Below are 18,049 nucleotides of genomic sequence, written 5' to 3'. Positions count from 1 at the left end.
GTCTTCTGATTAGCTTGTATCCCCACGATGAATTACGTACAGGTAGGGTCTATGTCTTACCTTTATACCTCCAGTACCTAATAAACATCAGGAACATAGTAGAGACACAAGAAAAGAGTTGCTGGATAAAAACAACTGAATGAGTACATTTCCAACTGCTTCAGTTTGTAAGAGTCTCCAAACTACTAATTCTTAGTATATTTCTAAATGTATTCAACATACATTCATTTAGCACTTGTAATATGCCAAGCACACAGGGAAAGACATTATATTTTAAAAGTGAAACGTAGAAGGAAGATAGCACAGTCTAGACTAACTGAACTTAAATTATATCACCTTCAGTCCTAAAAAGTTAATTCCTTTCATCCAGACTTGATTTCCATTATAGTAATAATCTGGCTCATTTTGTTAATATTATACAACTTATACCATTACACAAAGAAATAGGGTAAATGTGTTAACATACCAGAGATACCATGGCCCAACCAGTCTTGTTATAGATGAACTCCAAGTTGTTCCTTCTTAAATACAGCAAACCACCCACAAGTGACACTAACAAGGCCAAGGCAATGGTGCCAGAGTAGTTGGGTGGTCTGAAGACACGAATCTGCAAGAATACAATGAAAGTTTTTAAAGTTAAAGAAAAATATTAATCTTTTTCGCTGAACCATATTCTAGTCCTTCCAGTCTTTTAACACACATAATTCAGAAAGGTGTCACCTTACTTTTCATACCTGGAAATAACAATCCTTTTGCTCTTTATGAGTCAAAAAATACATGCCTTAAAACATCATGGCTATGTAACACGACTTGCTCTTCAGGCGCTTTTAGGTGAATACAGTTAAATATATGCAAAACCTACTTATATTCATCCCAGAGCTGTTCTGGTTCACCCATGGAACATGGAATCATCTGGTAAAAAGTAGAGGTGAGATGGGGGGTATAATACTTGTATTATTTCGAATTGGAACTTTTTAAAAGGTGTTTTTTAATAGCTTTATTGAGCTATAATCCATATACCATACAATCCACCCTTTGAAAGTACACGATCCAATTTTTTTTTTAGCATATTCACAGGTATGTGCAACCATCACCACAGTCAGTATCAGAACATCTGAATCACTTCAAAAGGAAATCCCATACCCTTTAGCATTCACTCCCTTATTCCTCTCACCCTCCAACCTTAAGCAACCACTAATAACTCTACTGTCTGTCTCTATACATTTCCCTATTCTGGAATTTCATATAATATGTAGTCTTTTGTAACTGGCTTCTTTCACTTAGCATCATCTTTTCAAGGCTCATCCTTGTTGGAAAATGTGCCACTGCTTCATTCCTTTTTATGGCTGAATATTCCATTGTATGGATATCACATTCTGTTTATCCATTAATCACTTAATCAGTTGATGGGTATTTGGGTTGTTTCCACCTTGTGGCTATTATGAATAATGCTGCTATAAACATTCTTGTACACGTTCTTGTGTAGGTGTATGTTTTCATTTCTCTCAGGTATATACCTAGGAGTGGGATTGCTGGGTCACATAGAAACTCTATGTTTAATGGTTTGAGGAATTGTCAAACTGTTTACCAAAGTGGCTGCACTATTTTGCATTCCCACCAGTGGTGTATGTGGGTTCATATTTGCTTATGACATCATTTCTTGATTCTAGCCACCCTAGTGGGTGTGAAGTGGTATCTCACTGTGGGTTTGATTTGCATTTTGCTGATAACTAATGATGTTGAGCATCTTTTTTGTACTTACTGGCCACTTGTATACTTTCCTTGAAGAAATGTCTATTCACATCCTTTGCTCACTTTTTAATTGGGTGGCCTTTTTATCGGTTATTAAGAGTCCTACATATATACTAGATATAAGTCCCTTATAAGAAAAATGATTTGCAAACACTTCTCCCATTCTTGGGTTGTCTTTTCAGTTTTTGATGGTGACTATCAAAGCATACAGACTACTTTTTTTAAAGTAGCTGTAATTTTCACAGACCTTGGTTCCATTTTCCCTATGAGAGGAAACCAAGCCTTCTAGGAGAGATGGCTAACTGAGCACTGGGTAGAATAGATGTGTAGATACAAGATGATCCTGAGACATATTATGTCAGAAAGTAAGAAAGTGTTTAAAAGAAAATGATGGAGACATGTTACAAGGACAGGGAAGCCAGCATGAAGGGACACCCACTAGTCAAATCTAGAACAATTTTGGCACCAAGACATTTAGGCACAGTAATAACTTACAAACCACTGGAGGAAAAAAAAAGCAATTCATGAGTCTGTACCAATGAATGAGTAAGTGATGAAGAGGGGAGGACTCTTGCTTATAGTAGAATGCTATGAGCCAACTAGAAATATGGACAAAGTGCTGGAACTGGAACATCATCATTTTGCAACCATCATGATAAAAACTGGATCAGGCAAGGTTCATCAATGGATGCTAAATATTGACAAAATTTTGATGAGGAGTAAGATATTTGCATGATCTTAAGGTATCTCCACATAGATAGCTTACTAATTAGAATAGCTTACTAATTAGAAAGTGGGGGGGGGAGAATAGTAATTACATAATGGAGAAATAAAAGACACCATGATAAGATGTTCAAAATTAACATCACCAATGAGGGACAGAGGGCATCATGGGCTATACATGTAGTTAGAACAAAACATGACCTCTGTGGTATTGTGGTCAAGAATGCATTAGCAGAATCCAGTCAAAAAAAAAAAAAATCAGGCAAATCAAATAAGGATCATTCAGTTCAAAAAGTGCGAGAGGATTATATTCTTCAAGATGTCAAAGTTTTAGATAAGTTATGGAAATGTTCCAGGTTAAACAAGGCTAAAGGACAAGTAAATGTAATACCTAACTCTAGACTCGATCTTGTACTGAAGGTGGGAAAATATTATTAAAGGATAGTATTAGGTCAACTGACAAAGCTAGAATATATACCATAGCTCAAATAGAAATATTATACCAGTGTAAATCTGTGAAGGTGGTAACCGTACCATCTTCATGTATTTCTTAGGAGATGCAATTCACCTTAAAATGGTTCAGAAAAAGACTGTGTGTGGGTGTGTAAGTATGTGTGGAGAGACAGGGTGAAGGAGAGGTAAGAATAAGAATGGCAAAGCAAAAGTTGTAAAAAGTCAACACTATGTGAATCCTGATAAAGGGTATACACTGGAACTATTTATACTATTTTCATCTGTGGAACTTTTTAATTTGAAATTATTTATAAATAGATCCACATTTGTAAAAAAATACAATGCATAAGTATGATAATAGGTTAGAATCATTTCTGATTAAAATTTAGTATTTCTTATAAAGAATTAATAGTACTTTTCCATATTACCTTTAATATTTTGTACCAAATAAATGATACATTGTAGAGCTGAATATCTGCCAAAACATTTCCAAAAAACTGATGAGTTAGGAAGTAAGTTTAGCCACCGAAAGATCATTAATACCTATATTATTTTATTTACAATGACGGTAGTATAATATGAGAGACGTCTTTCTCAACTGAGAATAAATGTGTTTACACCTTATGGTAAAAATCAATGCTTCTGAATTACTTCTAAGGTAAATATAATTTTAAAGTAGCTGGTTATAATTGTTCGCCGTAGAACATTCTGGTGACATTAAGCACTCCACACAGACATGAACTATCATCAACATTTTTGTTCATTTACTTGCTGAATAAACTGTCTATACATCTACACTCATATTTATGCTTTACTGAGTCATACTATAAATACTATTTTTCTAACCTACTTTTTCACTTGTTATACCTTAAGCTTCTTTCTACATCAGATATTCTTGCAAACCACTGTCTAGATTCTGGCACACTTAATTAGTCTCTTATTTTTACACATTTGATTTCTTTACGATTTTTTCCATTAAAATGAACTTTAAACTTTTTTTCCTATGGTTAAGAATTTAAATCATTCCTGATTATATCCTTAAGATAAATTCCTTCAAGTGGAGTTATTAAGTTAAATTCCATAAAATAAAGACATGACACATACCATTAGAATAGTTACACCAATTTATAGTCCCAAGCACAGTATATGTCAGTGGCATTTTCTCACATGGCTCATGAAAAAGTGGGTATTATCCCATTTTTATTTGCTCAAAGGATAGTTAAAAATTATACATCTGGCTTTTTAATTAGAATTTCTTTGATTACTAAGACCGCTGAGCAACAGTCAGTATATTTTTTAGCCTGTGAAATTACTTTGTGCCTAACTTATGTATTCTTTAATGGTTCCCTGATATTTTAAGAGCCAGTATTTTAAAAACCATTTAAATTCACCTAACTCAAAGTTTAACTTACAGCTATCAGATGCAGTTTTCTTGAAGCAAGGAGAAATGTTCCATAGAGAAATTGAAAAAAAGAAAAAAATCCTGTGGCTTTATTACAACGTTCTACCAAACCACACTAATTAGCCTGTTATTAAAACTGGTAGGGAATATGAACATACATGAACATCCGTCCTGTCAGCAATCCACTTTGCTAGTTGCTCAGCTGCAAATCCAATTCTTTGAAGGTCAAAAGTATCAGCTCTCTTGGGTCTGCCTTTTGGAGGAAAATGCATAAATGTAGGAGCAGAGTTCATGTTGAGCTGTAAAACATGAGATAAAACATACTAAATACAACATCCCACCAATCTTTATATATCCTTCATCTGACGTTTTATGGGGTTTTTTCCTGCATGAATTCTGGAAAGATAGCGTTTATTATGAAAATCCAAGTGGCTTTCCAGAGCTTAACTACTGTTTTCAGTCATCTTACTATATTGTTGAATAGAAAAGAACTTAGGGATTAGGCCAAGCTTGCCGAACCTTCACATTTAACATACATCATTCACATTCTCAGCTGCATCATCTATTTCATCGGCCATTTCCATCTTTATTTTCTAGAATTCTACAACTAAAGAATGAAATGGTTCAAAGTGCAAAATAGAAACACTGTAATTTGGTGGTACATGGACTGTTTTCACTTCTTAAGCAGTTATTAAAGAAAAAGGACCGGCATTTGATGAAAGATAAATATATCATGTAATTAATTTCAAGTATATTGACTTCTTTGTTAAAACTTTAAAGACTTTTGTTCAACTCCTCCATTATTTCAACTGTCTCAAAATGGTTATATCTCATAACTATTTTCTAAAGGCAAGCTCCATTTGAAAAGTATACTGAATAAAACACTACTGTAGTATAAACAATATCATGTCTAAAAACAAATATGAGGTTAATTTGCATTGAGGAGTAAACTGCAAAACATACATACAGATTAAACTCTTGCTGCCCAAGAATTATGAAAAATGTTTCAAATGAAAGGCAAAGAGATTTTTGGTCCTGACTTCCAATATATAGTTCAGAATTCCCCAATAATGAGAATAAAAAGCAAATTGAAGTAACAACAAACATCAGATCATGCTTGCTGTCATCAAGGTAAAGATACAGCAGTACCAGCTGTGGGCCTGCATGTTATGGACATTAAGTAATTTTTATTAAATTGAACAGAACGCAGTCACCAATTCCTCTCTTCCCTGTGATTTCTCCCCCTCCACATTTTGTTCACGTGTTTCTTGACAGATGCGCAAGAGATAGCTACAGCCAATATGTAAGCCAATATGTAAATGTAAGATTCAAGGGAGAGGAAGTACCCTGCATTAGAACAATCAGAAACTCCACACTAAGACACTTCACATCCTAGAATTTTAGAGTTAAAAAAATACAATTCAAAGCTTTCATCCTAATTAAAATGTACAAATTCCCAAGGCTACACAAAGCAGGGTACAACACACTCCTGACTGCTAGTGCAGAGCACCTTCTAACACATCATTAACTTTTTGGCCTGCTGTCAGACACTTAGCCTCAGCCATCACACGGGAATCACATATAATTTACTTTCCAAACAAGTCTCCAACAAGCCAGAGATTGTCAAATTTCTTCACTTGTTCTTAATATCATATCCAGACACCACAGCGACAGTGCTTTAAAACATCAGTTTAGAGAGAGTACTTCAACAAAATGCGATTCAGTAGTTAGCAAGAAAGAAAACATACGCATTAAGAACCTTTTAGTAGTTCCCAAGTAAAATATACACTTCGCTATTTTTGTAATTATAATTCCCCATAAAAATCATTAGCAGCTATAACTTTTATGCAATGCTGCATTTTAAAATGAAAACTCTCATTGCTAAGCCAGGGGCTAGGTTTTGGAAAAACAAAGCAGTGCTGTGTTTGGAATTCTGCTGATTCAAAATTAACCTGAGGAAATTTTTCAATTAAAAACAATCTTGACTTCAACTCTTTTTTTTTTTTTAAATAAATTTATTTATTTATTTTGGCTGTGTTGGGTCCTCATTTCTGTGCGAGGGCTTTCTCTAGTTGCGGCGAGCAGGGGCCACTCTTCATCGTGGTGCATGGGCCTCTCACTGTCACAGCCTCTCTTGTTGCGGAGCACAGGCTCCAGACGCGCAGGCTCAGTAGCTGTGGCTCATGGGCCCAGCTGCTCCGTGGCATGTGGGATTCTCCCAGACCAGGGCTCGAACCCGTGTCCCCTGCATTAGCAGGCAGACTCTCAACCACTGTGCCACCAGGGAAGCCCTTGACTTCAACTCTTACATCTATGCCAAAGTTAAAAAAAATGTTTAAAGCATATAAAAGAACTCAACAATTATATCTAACAGTATATCTATATGTTTATATACTGGCAGCCTATATAGTCAGTACCTAGCACAAAGGAAGGATTACTTTGTCCCACAATTTTGTTTGGTTTTCTTTAACTCGAATTAGCTACCAACATTTTAAAGATAGGGAAATTTCATATAAAAATTCATTATTTGGGTCTCTACTTGAAAAACAGAGCTAGCTCCACTGGCCTGCATTTCTTCACTAGAGAGAGAGCTGAGCTGCATCTCCCTCACTGGGTCGGCTGGTCCTGTCCAGTCCACTGTAGCCCCACCCATGCCAGTGAAACCAACGGTCAGCTGCATGGCATTCTGCTGATTTTATTTCTTACAGCAGTTAGGAAAAAAGTGAAATTTGAGTGTTTCCATTAAATATATATATTTTTTAAAAAGACCAAGAAAGATTTTGTTCTAATAAAGATCGGAGGGAACATATTTAATTATTCAAGTGAAGAACTAATGTTTTTAATACACTAAGTATGTACATAAACAAAGATCCCATAATGAAACTAAACTCATGTAACTGGTTTCCCTCATTCAGCTTCCACGCCTGGCCAGGGTAGATGTTTGGGCTTGAAGCCTCTGCTCTAGCAATCAGACTGGACCTGGGTGACTGTTTCCTAAGATGGCAGAGAGGATTCATGTATATACTGAGTGAACATATATATTCATGTATATACCAAATGCTATATATATAGCACTACCATCTGATGATCTCTAAGGCCAAGTCTCCTGAGATTCTACACAGACGTATAAATTACATGAAAAAATATTTGGATGTTATAGTACTGTAATTTATCTTTACGAGGTTATTTGAAATTACACATTTATGTTTATGTGTTTTTCTTTATTTTTATATTATTAGCTCCCTAGTCGATAAGCTCCTTATGGGGAAGAACTATGTATGTTTTTCTCACCAATTCAATAATACTTCCTGAATAGACAGACAAAAGGAAACATGCCCAAAAGGTAAAATAAATTTATAAGAAAAAAATAAATGAAGAATACTAATAGGAAAGCCCAAGGGTAAAGGGTATTGAAGGCAGAAGGAGAGAATTTATTCTATTCAACTAGAAACTGTCAAAGAAGAATGAATTATCAATCTGGAAGCAAGTAAGCAGAAACACTCACTAATGGACCATTTACAATTAGCTTGAGTCTTTACAGAACTAAATACTTTTCCATGACGTGGTAAAGAACTGCACCAGAGTGTCACATGTGAGAAAAATAAAATAGACCAAGATACCCAAACTAATCAATGCTGGGTATGGCACTAAGTTTTACATTTGAAAGGCATGATCAAGTAGTGATAAATACAAGAAATTAATAACTGCAGGGTAACAGCAGGGATCAAGAAGCCAGACAGCTGAGCTCAAATTCTATCACCATTTAATTTTACTCACTAATGGCAAAAACTATGTACTGATAAAGGTAACATTGACTGTAATTATTGTAATCATATCACATAATTAATAACTACTCATTGCATGCACTGAATTGTATTTTTATCTGGCAAACAGATGTGGCAATCTTAACTAACTCTATTAAATATGTTATTAAAATAAAACTCTTTTACCTGCTGAAAAACATCTGTTCCCTCATCGTAGTCCACCATACTGAAGAAGAGTTTGTTACAAAAAGCAGAGGAATAGCGCCACGAGTTAGCCAGTATTTGATATTCTTCGTTAGCTTGCCTGATAAGGATAATGGGACAGAGTAGAAACATTATCAGTATTGAAACATTAACAAAGCTATTAATAAAACAGGTAATTCTGGGACAAGAGTTGGTCTGTTTTAGTATGAACTGCAAGCTAAGAGTAGATTTTATAGTTTAAATGGAGGTAAAAAAATAGAATATTCCATGAGGTAAAAATTATACAGAATTCAAACTTTATCATTCGTGAATAAAGGGTTACTGCATCACAGCCACACTGATACCTTTACTTACTGCTATGTTTGCTATTACACTACATAAGGGCAGAGTGGAGGAGTTCTAATAGAAAGCGTGTGGGCAAAAAAGCCCATCCTGACCCTTTAAATAAGAAGCCCGACAACTCTTATTACAGGGGATAAAATCATTTTGTGCCGTCTCCTATACATATAACTTAAATCTTCTGATGATTTTTAGTAACAGGCACAGAGCAATTTTTAAGAATTTTGGAATTCACTTTAATGGAGAAATAAAAATCATGGATATATGTTTTAAAACTGTAAATACAGTTGTACTGCACCTTTATATAGTCCATCTATCTAAAAATGCATTTACATTCACACCTGAAAGTAAGCAAAAATTTGAGTAGCTAAACCAAATGCCACAAACAAGCTCTTCTCTAAGAGCATATTTACTCCTATTTTGAATTTGTTTCTATTGGACATTTTGTTGATATGCCAGATACTAAAGCTCTATAGTTAGGTGAAGGCAGGGAGTAGAAATAAAGAAACGGTGTTGCTAGAAGGATGTAGGTATAGTCATGGAAAAAGAAGCAACAGTGATTGCTAAAACTTTAATTTTAAAAACAGGGGAGGGGGCTTCTTCCATACGGTTGACTATTCACAGGAGACCTGGGGAGTCTCTCCCAAAAGAAGTATAGATATAAAAAGGTATAACCCCACAGTCACAAAAAGACTTGGAGTGGAGTCAGCAGCAGATAAACGAGTTCAAGAACTATCTGGAAAACATAAGGCTAGTGGAAAAGTTTTGATGGAGGAAGTTACAATCCCAGAGAAGACTGCAGTAAAAGGAGAAGCTAGGAAAAATACTGGATTAGAAGCAGCAGAGATGCTGGCTCTGAGATTTCATCTTGCTAACGAGCTAGCCTATTACTGTTTCATGGATGCTGGCAGAAGCCATGAGACTCCTGGGTTAGAGACCTTATGGACTTTATTCTTCGTGTTTGTTTGCATCAGTTCCTCATGCCCCCAAGTTCATGGGGTAGCACAAAAGGCCCTTCCTGAATACCTGCACACACAGTTCACTGTGTTACAGGACAGCCATACTGAGTTTGGAGGACTTACTGTTTTTATAGCACATGATGATACATCCCATGCTTTGTTCAGTGAAACACATAATGTCACTCCTTAAGGCTTGTCACCGCACACACAACCCTTGGCATTCTTGGCATGCCCAGCAAGAACATGCAGGATCATCAAAGCCCATGGCAGGATGATCATACTGTTGCTTTTCCCAACAGTATTCACAAAAAAATAACAATGCCATATAAAAAAAAAAAAGAGCAAGGAAAGTAAAAGAGCGAGCACTTATAAATAGAAAATATGATTTCTCAAATGAAACACCAATATTAGTAGATAGAGTTAAATAAAATTCAAAGAACAAAATGGACACAGGTGGACAATATTGGTGGGAGGAAGGAGAGAGGTACCTAGGCATATAATCCAATAAGCCCAATCTTCACATAGAAGGAGCCCCAAAAAGAGAAGAGACAAAGGAAATTTTCTGGAAACATAATACAATTAAAGGAGACTAGGTATTCAAATTAAAATTACTTCCCAGGTTCTGAATAAGAGGAGTAAGAAAAGACCAACATATTGTGATATTTTACAACACTAGAGGCTGGCAGATAACAGAATAACGCCTTCAGAGTTTTGAGGGCACGTTATTTTCAATCTAGAATTGTATATCAAGCCAAACGATTAAGTTTGAAATAAACACGTTTGAAAAAATGTAAGTCATATGAAATTACCTTAGGCTATAATTGATAGAAATGGTAAAAATGAGAGTGTGATAGAAGAACTGTAAGGAAGGTAAAAGGGCAACTAGAAATATGATGCAGTAGGAAAGGTGGAAGATGTGTAAGAAAGCTGTGATCCAACTACGAAGCTATGAAATACAAATCAGGACAGGAATTTACTTGGACTTCAAGATGAAGAGAACCGATTGTAAGCAACCATTACAATTAGAAAGAGTGGCACAATGCCCAGACTATCATTAAGGCACGTGTGGTCCTGCGACAGGAAAAACAACAACAAAATGAATCTAAAAGGCAAGGTCCAAAGAAGAAGAAAATTAAAATGTATCATAATCTTGATTGCTAGGTGATGGGAAAAGGCATTCATTTTGAACATTTTCTTTTGCGTCAGGGAGGGGGTCATAAACAACAGCACTGTGGAAAAGGAACCATAATAAAAACCTACTACTTTGCAATTGATGCTATTTCTGTAGAAACAATAAGTCAACCTACAGACAGAGCACAGATGTAACGATGGTTACAGTACAGAATGTAAGAGCTATCAACTATGACAATACAGTATTGGTAGGTAAAAGGGAGGAAGAAGGTGTACTTGCTAATCTTCGACTTAGGGAATCAAGAGATATCACTTACACTTATGAACAAGAAATAGAAGAGCGCTATTTACTGTTTACAATAATAAAAACTATAAAAATGGTAAGGGGTGAGATGAGTTAAATCCTCACCTATTAGAGCCAGAAATGTAAAGATCAGGTCTACTGCATGAAATATATAAGACTAACACTTAGAGGTATGAAAAAAACACCAGAAGAAAAAAACACAAAGGAATAACAGTGATTGCCTGTGGCTAAGTCTGCAAATAAGTGAGTGCAAGGGCTAGGGACATTCTAGGCCCTTTTTTATTAACAAGGAGCACATTAACAGTGCTATGATTAAAATATATTTAAGTGGGCTAAATATGAGCAAGGCTATAATCTGAGGTCACTTAGCATAAAGGCCTTAAGGGCACGTTTTAAGACAGCACAGTACAAAAACTGACCACTGTAAAGATCAGCCTGAGACTGCACTGTGCTCCCTAGGCAGAAAACTATATTGTATACATTCTGAATCTGTTCAAATGAAATAATTACAAACTTTTAAAACTTTGGTGGTTAAATAAGATTTAACCTGAGCACCTAACAGCAAGAAGTGAGCTAATCTCCAAGGTCTCTGTTTTCATGGAGTTGACGTTTTAGTGAGGAGACATATAATAAACAACCAAATAAACAAATGAAAATCATTAAAAGGTAAGATATACACTGAGAAAAAAAATTCCATGGAATTGTATTACAGAAAACAATGGAGGATCTACTCAGATGACGCGGTCATAAAAGGCTTCTCAGATGAAGCGACACTAATGCTCAAATCCCAAGGATGAGAAAAAGCCATCGCTGAAAAGAGCTGGAGAACGGACATTTCGGAGAGCAGGAACAGCAAGCACGAGGGCTGGGAAGGGAAAGACTTCAAGGTACTGGAGAGATGAAGCTGTGATGTAAATGGGAACATGCTCTCTGTCTCCTGGAGGGATACACGCGGATTACATGGTTCACACCCTCCCTCATCTATTTAAAACAGTGCCTCACGGCTCCTCTTCAAACCCTAAATAAAAGCAGAATTAGGACCAATATGAGCCCTAAAATCTGAGTTGATTTTTGTCATATGGAATATAATGTTACAGGTAATTATTCATCATTGATTTTCAAAGAAAAAATGTATAGTAATGTCACACGGTGAATTGGCACTGACGATTAAGTAGATCTGAACATCTCTGTACTAATGAACCTTAAGAGACCAGTGCGGCCTTAAAAAAAAATCGTTAAAAATGATAGCATAACAATTAAGAAAGCAGTTTATTTTTACACAAAAGGACATCTTACACAAAAGCACATTTTAACTTTTAAAATGAAACTTAGGGAAATGGCACATCTGCAAAAACTGGCATTCTTATGATAATGATGTTCTGAGAAATGAAAATGCTTCATTTTGAAAAATACACAGGAAAAATACTATCAAATTTTAGTATTCAACATCTGTGTATAGTATCTTATGGAATGACATAAGACTGGGATAATCTTGAACTTTTTTCCCTTATAATGTTATAACCTACCCCAGACCTATTAGAATCTACTAAGTATACATTCATTCACTCATTAACTCACTCCACAAATATATATTAGTGCCAACAATGTGTCAGGTAATGAAGGACTTAATAATAAGTTCAAGGGCCCTGACTTCAAGGAGAATACACTCTAGTGAGAAACTGATGCCTCACACAAGTATACACAAAATGTCAGATAGCTGGAAATACTCTGAAGAAAATAAAACGAGAAAATGTGATAAGTGGTATTGAGGGGTCAGAGAGGATGAATTCATTTTGCCTTCAAACTCTGTTTTCTACACCATCCACTTCCTCAGTTTAATTTCCTAATAATCAACTGTGGGTTCTATCCTCTGTTCCAAAGTCCTAAAGAGTTCCCCACTGCCTATATAACGAAGACCATGGGCAGAAGAGAAGACAAGAGCCCCTATCCCCTGGCCACAATTTACATCTACAGTCTGTATCCACAGGAACATACCACATGCTCAAAGGGTCTCTCCGTTTTGTGACACCCTGTGTTCATTCTTTAAGCTTTAAATCATTAAATCCTCTGCTTAAAATGTCCTCCCTTCTTTCAAAAGGTTGCTCAAAAATGCCCCTCCCTCAGAAGCCACTTCAATTCTCTGTAATACTTCGGGCAACTGTCAGAAATGGAAATTCTCGGCTGCCGTGCAGCGCTGTTTATTTTATGCATATACTGTTCTGCTTATGCATACTATGTTTATGCAGTGATTGTTCGGTGGCTAGGCCTTAGTCCAGAATAGGTATTTAATAAAGGTTTGATGATGAATAACATACTTTCCTGAAGAGTCAATATATTACATATACCCTAAAACTGAATAATACTAAATTAGAGATTTTGAATTCTGGACAGTCTGACTAAAAGCCCACTTTGTCACATTTATGTCACAGGTTTATGTCTCTTTTAAGGCCAGTTTGCTTCACGGTATAGGTGGTCTTAGGAAGAAAAAAAGAAACACCTTAAATCTTTGTACCATCACAAATATATGCTATTTGTCAAAGGAATAGTGGTCTTGATTTGAAAGATTATAATGACTAAATCATCTCCTAACATCATGTTCCTAAATCAATTTCATATGAAATATAAAATCTAGATCTTAATCATCAGTGATGTTTATTCAGCGTTTTAATATATGCTACAATAATAAAAAAGTATACCTCACAGTCTCCTTTAAGAAGCTTGTCAGAGAACAGAATAGACACACACTAACACACAAGTAAGATATATATATTGAAAAAAGAATGCAGATTGTAGATGCTATACAGCATATAGAAGAGAATGGGATCACAGTGGATTGAGCAGCTGGACAAAGTGTGAATGTGAAAATATTCAGAAAAGAATGGAAGGACTAAAATTATAATAATCAAGGAAGGACAGGAAGAGAATATGAAGGCAACAGAAGCAGTATAAACAAAGACTACCCAGTCTGAAATGTATATTATGTAGTCAAATAACAGAACTAAGTTTCATGTTAGAAAATAAGGAAAGAATAGACTGGAAGCTCTCTTCGAGGAGAAAGATAAATAAGATCTTGACTTTATTCTGTAAATAGTGAACAACTACTACAAGTGTTTTGAAAGAAGTAGATTATGCAAAATACTAATTAAGAAAGCTGTATCTGGCAACAGTGTGCATAATGTATTAGAGGAGGAGAAAATAAATGTTTGTAAACCACTCAGAACGTTACTATACTGGTCTAGTTGGGAAAATATATGCAGCTATTAAAATACTATATAAATGAAGATATGACCTATTTCTTACATATTCTCCTTTAGAATCTAGAGCACCAAAGCAACAAGAAAAATTTTCTACACATCTTGCTTCTAGTTAGGAATCTATCTGTTGGCATAAAGAATTCCAGGGGAGCTAAGCAAATTACATTTTTTCAACACAAATACAATACTCAGAGAAAACTTACTACTGACAAGGTAAATGGGGGCTTGCTTCTGTTGAAGGTAACTTAGTAGCAATAGGACTAGAGACCAGATCTGTTTGTCACTAGAAATAATTCAATAAGCCTGAGAAAAACATATTTCAATGTTGATGATATCTATTTAGGGTAAAAAAGATTGTTAGAAGGAATATGCCCCAATAACATAAACCCTGTTCTCTAAACTTAACTCCATTATCTCTTATCTCTCCATATTCCAACTTCTTCATGTGTAACAGGGGATAGAAGAAGCCTAACTAATGACAAAGAAAGTGACTGGCTTCTTGCATATGTTTGTGTCAGCTTAGACTAATGAGCAAAGGTGTCATTAATGCTTATTAGAACCCTTCAAACTTCACTGCCATCTGAAATTGAAAGCTGAAAACCACAAATGCACCTAGCACTTAAATAAGCACATTTCCAACACTGTTAGCTAAAAAAGTACTTTCTGTTTTAATAGTTCATAGGAACATTAGAGATGTAACTTTATGAATGGAAGGAACACTGTAGATTTTCCTAATCTACTAACATGCAGCCTGAAGAGGGCAGTCAAGTTGCAGCAAAGCATCCAGGAAGGCCTAAGCAGTAACTGCAGGGCACGGTTCTGGGAAAACTCTTCTATTAAATCTTCTCAATTTTTTGTTATGGAAACAAGAAAAAAATCAATCCAAATGCTATAGCAGTTTATAATCCTTTTTAAAGGGTTGCGCAAAACTAAAAAGGATTATTAACTCATCCATAATTGTATATATTTAATATAGCTCCCATGATGAATGTAGTTTTTATCTTTTATGCCCTTGAAGGGATTTTTAAAGAAATATGGTTTCTCTTTTTAATGTTAATCAAACTTCCTATAAGATTCATATTAAAATCTCTATGTATGCCTCTTATTTATATTTTTATGATAAATTATATATAGATATAACTATATATTGCATGGATATTCCAAAGTGTATCTTCATAAAACCTCAAATTATTCAATTTCTATAGATAGTGATATATATAGAGAGAGATCTGGTATGAGTGGAACCATCCATTACTTACGGTTCTGATACCCTGAAGAGAAAAAAACTGGTAAACAACACCCTGCACAAAGATTTCAACAGTGATTTCTCTCTGGTTGTGCTACAAATATCCAGGACCCTACTGAATATACTGAAATATATTAAATAGACCCAATGCCTCTGAAGAGCTGAAGAATCCACAGTTAACTACCACTTTGTAACTGGCTCTGTATAATTCACTACTTGCCAGATAAAGATATTGTGTCCATCACACCTATGTTTTCTGAACATCTATTTTTTTCTTTGGAAAACAATTCTAACGTGAACATGCGATTCCAACACATATATTACAGCAAAAATGTATATGAACGTAAGAGATATTAAACTGTATATAACATGCATAGTAGCAACTCAGTTTATGAGTCAGCAGAATTTTTGTTCTCTTAAGAAAAATGATAATACTAACATACAAAAAAGCTTAACAGGTTGTATGCTAAGAAAACTGACACATAGCTAAAAGAAGAAAGGAACTGTGCAGAAATTAGGAAGTCTAGTTCATGATTTGTTTTCAGAGATCCTACTGGTGTTGTAATTCTAAAACTATTTTATATGCACTGAAAGGGAGAGCAAATGAGCAAATACACCAGTATTGCTGGGATCCAGGTTTTCATTTTGGAGAAAGGAGATAAAACTATGGAATAGGGAAAATAGAGGAAAAACCCTACAGTGTTAGCTTGGAATAGGAGAGATCCAGTTAAAGTCATAATTTATATATGTATGTATGTATGTATGTGTGTGTAGGTACACACATACACACATCCTAGCTCTATCTACTAAAAAAGGCTGCAAGCAATGATACTATCCCAGCGGCAAACAGTATAACTTGCCCAGTTCTTGCTTTCTAAATATCACTTCCTACCAAAAAGATGAAGGACTCCTTGAAAGAGGGAAGAGATATGGGAACATATGTATATGTATAACTGATTCACTTTGTTATAAAGCAGAAACTAACACACCATTGTAAAGCAATTATACCCCAATAAAGATGTTAAAAAAAAAATGCTTCTTGCAGTTCCATGACAGGGAAAGTATATAAAGTAGGCTTAGAATATTTTGCTGAGCCAGAAAGCAAAGACTAACCGAGGCATGTAAATGACACAGGAGTTGGTTTCCACTGATCAAATTTAGGGCAACTTGAACACTGAAGAAGAATAATCACAGCAACAGATTAGTAAATAAAAAAAGAATCTTTGCATTGAGATACTCAGAAGGGCAAATGGAGGAAAGAAAAGCTCTCATTTATAGAAGAATACCAACTAATTAATGTTAAAGCAATGACAGAATGTTTAAAAATCACCCCTTCACAATCATCAATGTAATATCAAATTCAGGCAGAGATGATCAATGGATATTACAATCACTGGGTAAAAGAGTGCCAAGAAACAGGATAGTCACGTTATCTCAAAGTGTCCCCCCTCTTAACCCATTCACCTTCCCCAAACACTTACTACAAGGGAAAGATATACTTGTACAACAGAAAGATGTAATGATCACCACCTCGATCAAGTGATCGATCTCATCACTGGTGTTTGAAAGAACTAAAATTATGTGCCTCCTGATAGGATGCAATAAGAAGTACACAAATAACTGCTATAGTACTTTTAAAATAGTAGATTATGTCATTGAATTAATGCCATTTCACTTAAAAGTAATAATGGTATACTGATTAGGTAAGAATGTCTTATTAAAATATGCAAACTGAAATATTTAGCAGTGATATTTCATGATGTCTACAAGTTAAAAGTACATTTGCTGGTATGTGACTCATTTTTTACTTATACTTAAAAGAATGTGAGCAAAGAAGAACAAAGAGCATCTCTCATCACCCACCTCCACAGGGGTTAAGTCGCAACCATTGCAGTCACCCACAGACAGTGTACCAAGAAGAGTTCAGGATGAAAAACAGGTGAGGCGCTCTGTGCTTTGGATAAACAGGCCCTTAGATAGTTAGACACATATCTCAGGAAGAATTTCAATGACCCGAGATGCTTGCATCTTCCCAGACATAGCAAAGCACTAAATCATTAACATACACCTGTTCTTTGGAATTATCAGTGATCTTTTACCAAGATGTGTGTCATTGCTTTTACCAAGACTGCATGTTATTTCCAAACCAAAAAAATTTGTAAACTGGCCCCTCCCCTACCTCTTCAGAGCAGTTTCCTCAGGACTAACTGAGTGGCTGTCTCCCAGGCTATATATAGTCCCCAGTAAGACCCTGAATAAAATGTAAACTCACAACTCTTATGTGTCTTTCTTGAAGGCAATGAGCAAAATCAAATGTGGCAAAATGTTATAATTAGTGAAATCTTGGTGAAGTGTAGACTGGTGTCTTTGTACTACTGTTTCAATTTTCTGTAGGTTTGAAATTATAAGATGGGTGACTAAATCTGGACTTTATATACAAATAATATAGAAAATAGAGCTCAGAGAATGCTACAGTGTCACATAGATAATTAAAGTTCACTGAAAACATCCATTTATT

At 35.3% G+C, this 18,049-nt stretch overlaps 1 protein-coding gene across 6 annotated transcripts in view; it reads right to left on the bottom strand.

Moving 5' to 3' along the window:
* Window positions 1–18,049, bottom strand: part of TUSC3 (tumor suppressor candidate 3) — a 182,134-nt gene that overhangs the window by 96,544 nt on the left and 67,541 nt on the right. For all 6 annotated transcript variants that reach the window (XR_010939597.1, XM_067721965.1, XM_067721968.1 and 3 more), the window contains exons 3-5: window positions 8,281–8,398; window positions 4,489–4,629; window positions 467–607 (exon numbers count right to left, since the gene is read on the bottom strand). Coding sequence is in view for 5 of the 6 variants with exons in the window: in XM_067721965.1 (XP_067578066.1) it covers window positions 467–607; window positions 4,489–4,629; window positions 8,281–8,398 (400 nt within the window). In the remaining variant the exon portion in view is untranslated. The remainder of the gene's footprint in view (window positions 1–466; window positions 608–4,488; window positions 4,630–8,280; window positions 8,399–18,049) is intronic.

Source organism: Pseudorca crassidens, chromosome 21, assembly GCF_039906515.1.
Source record: "Pseudorca crassidens isolate mPseCra1 chromosome 21, mPseCra1.hap1, whole genome shotgun sequence".
Taxonomy (NCBI): Eukaryota; Metazoa; Chordata; class Mammalia; order Artiodactyla; family Delphinidae; genus Pseudorca; species Pseudorca crassidens.
The sequence above is the reverse complement of the archived record's forward strand: the minus strand, read 5'-3'. Positions and strand labels throughout refer to the sequence as shown.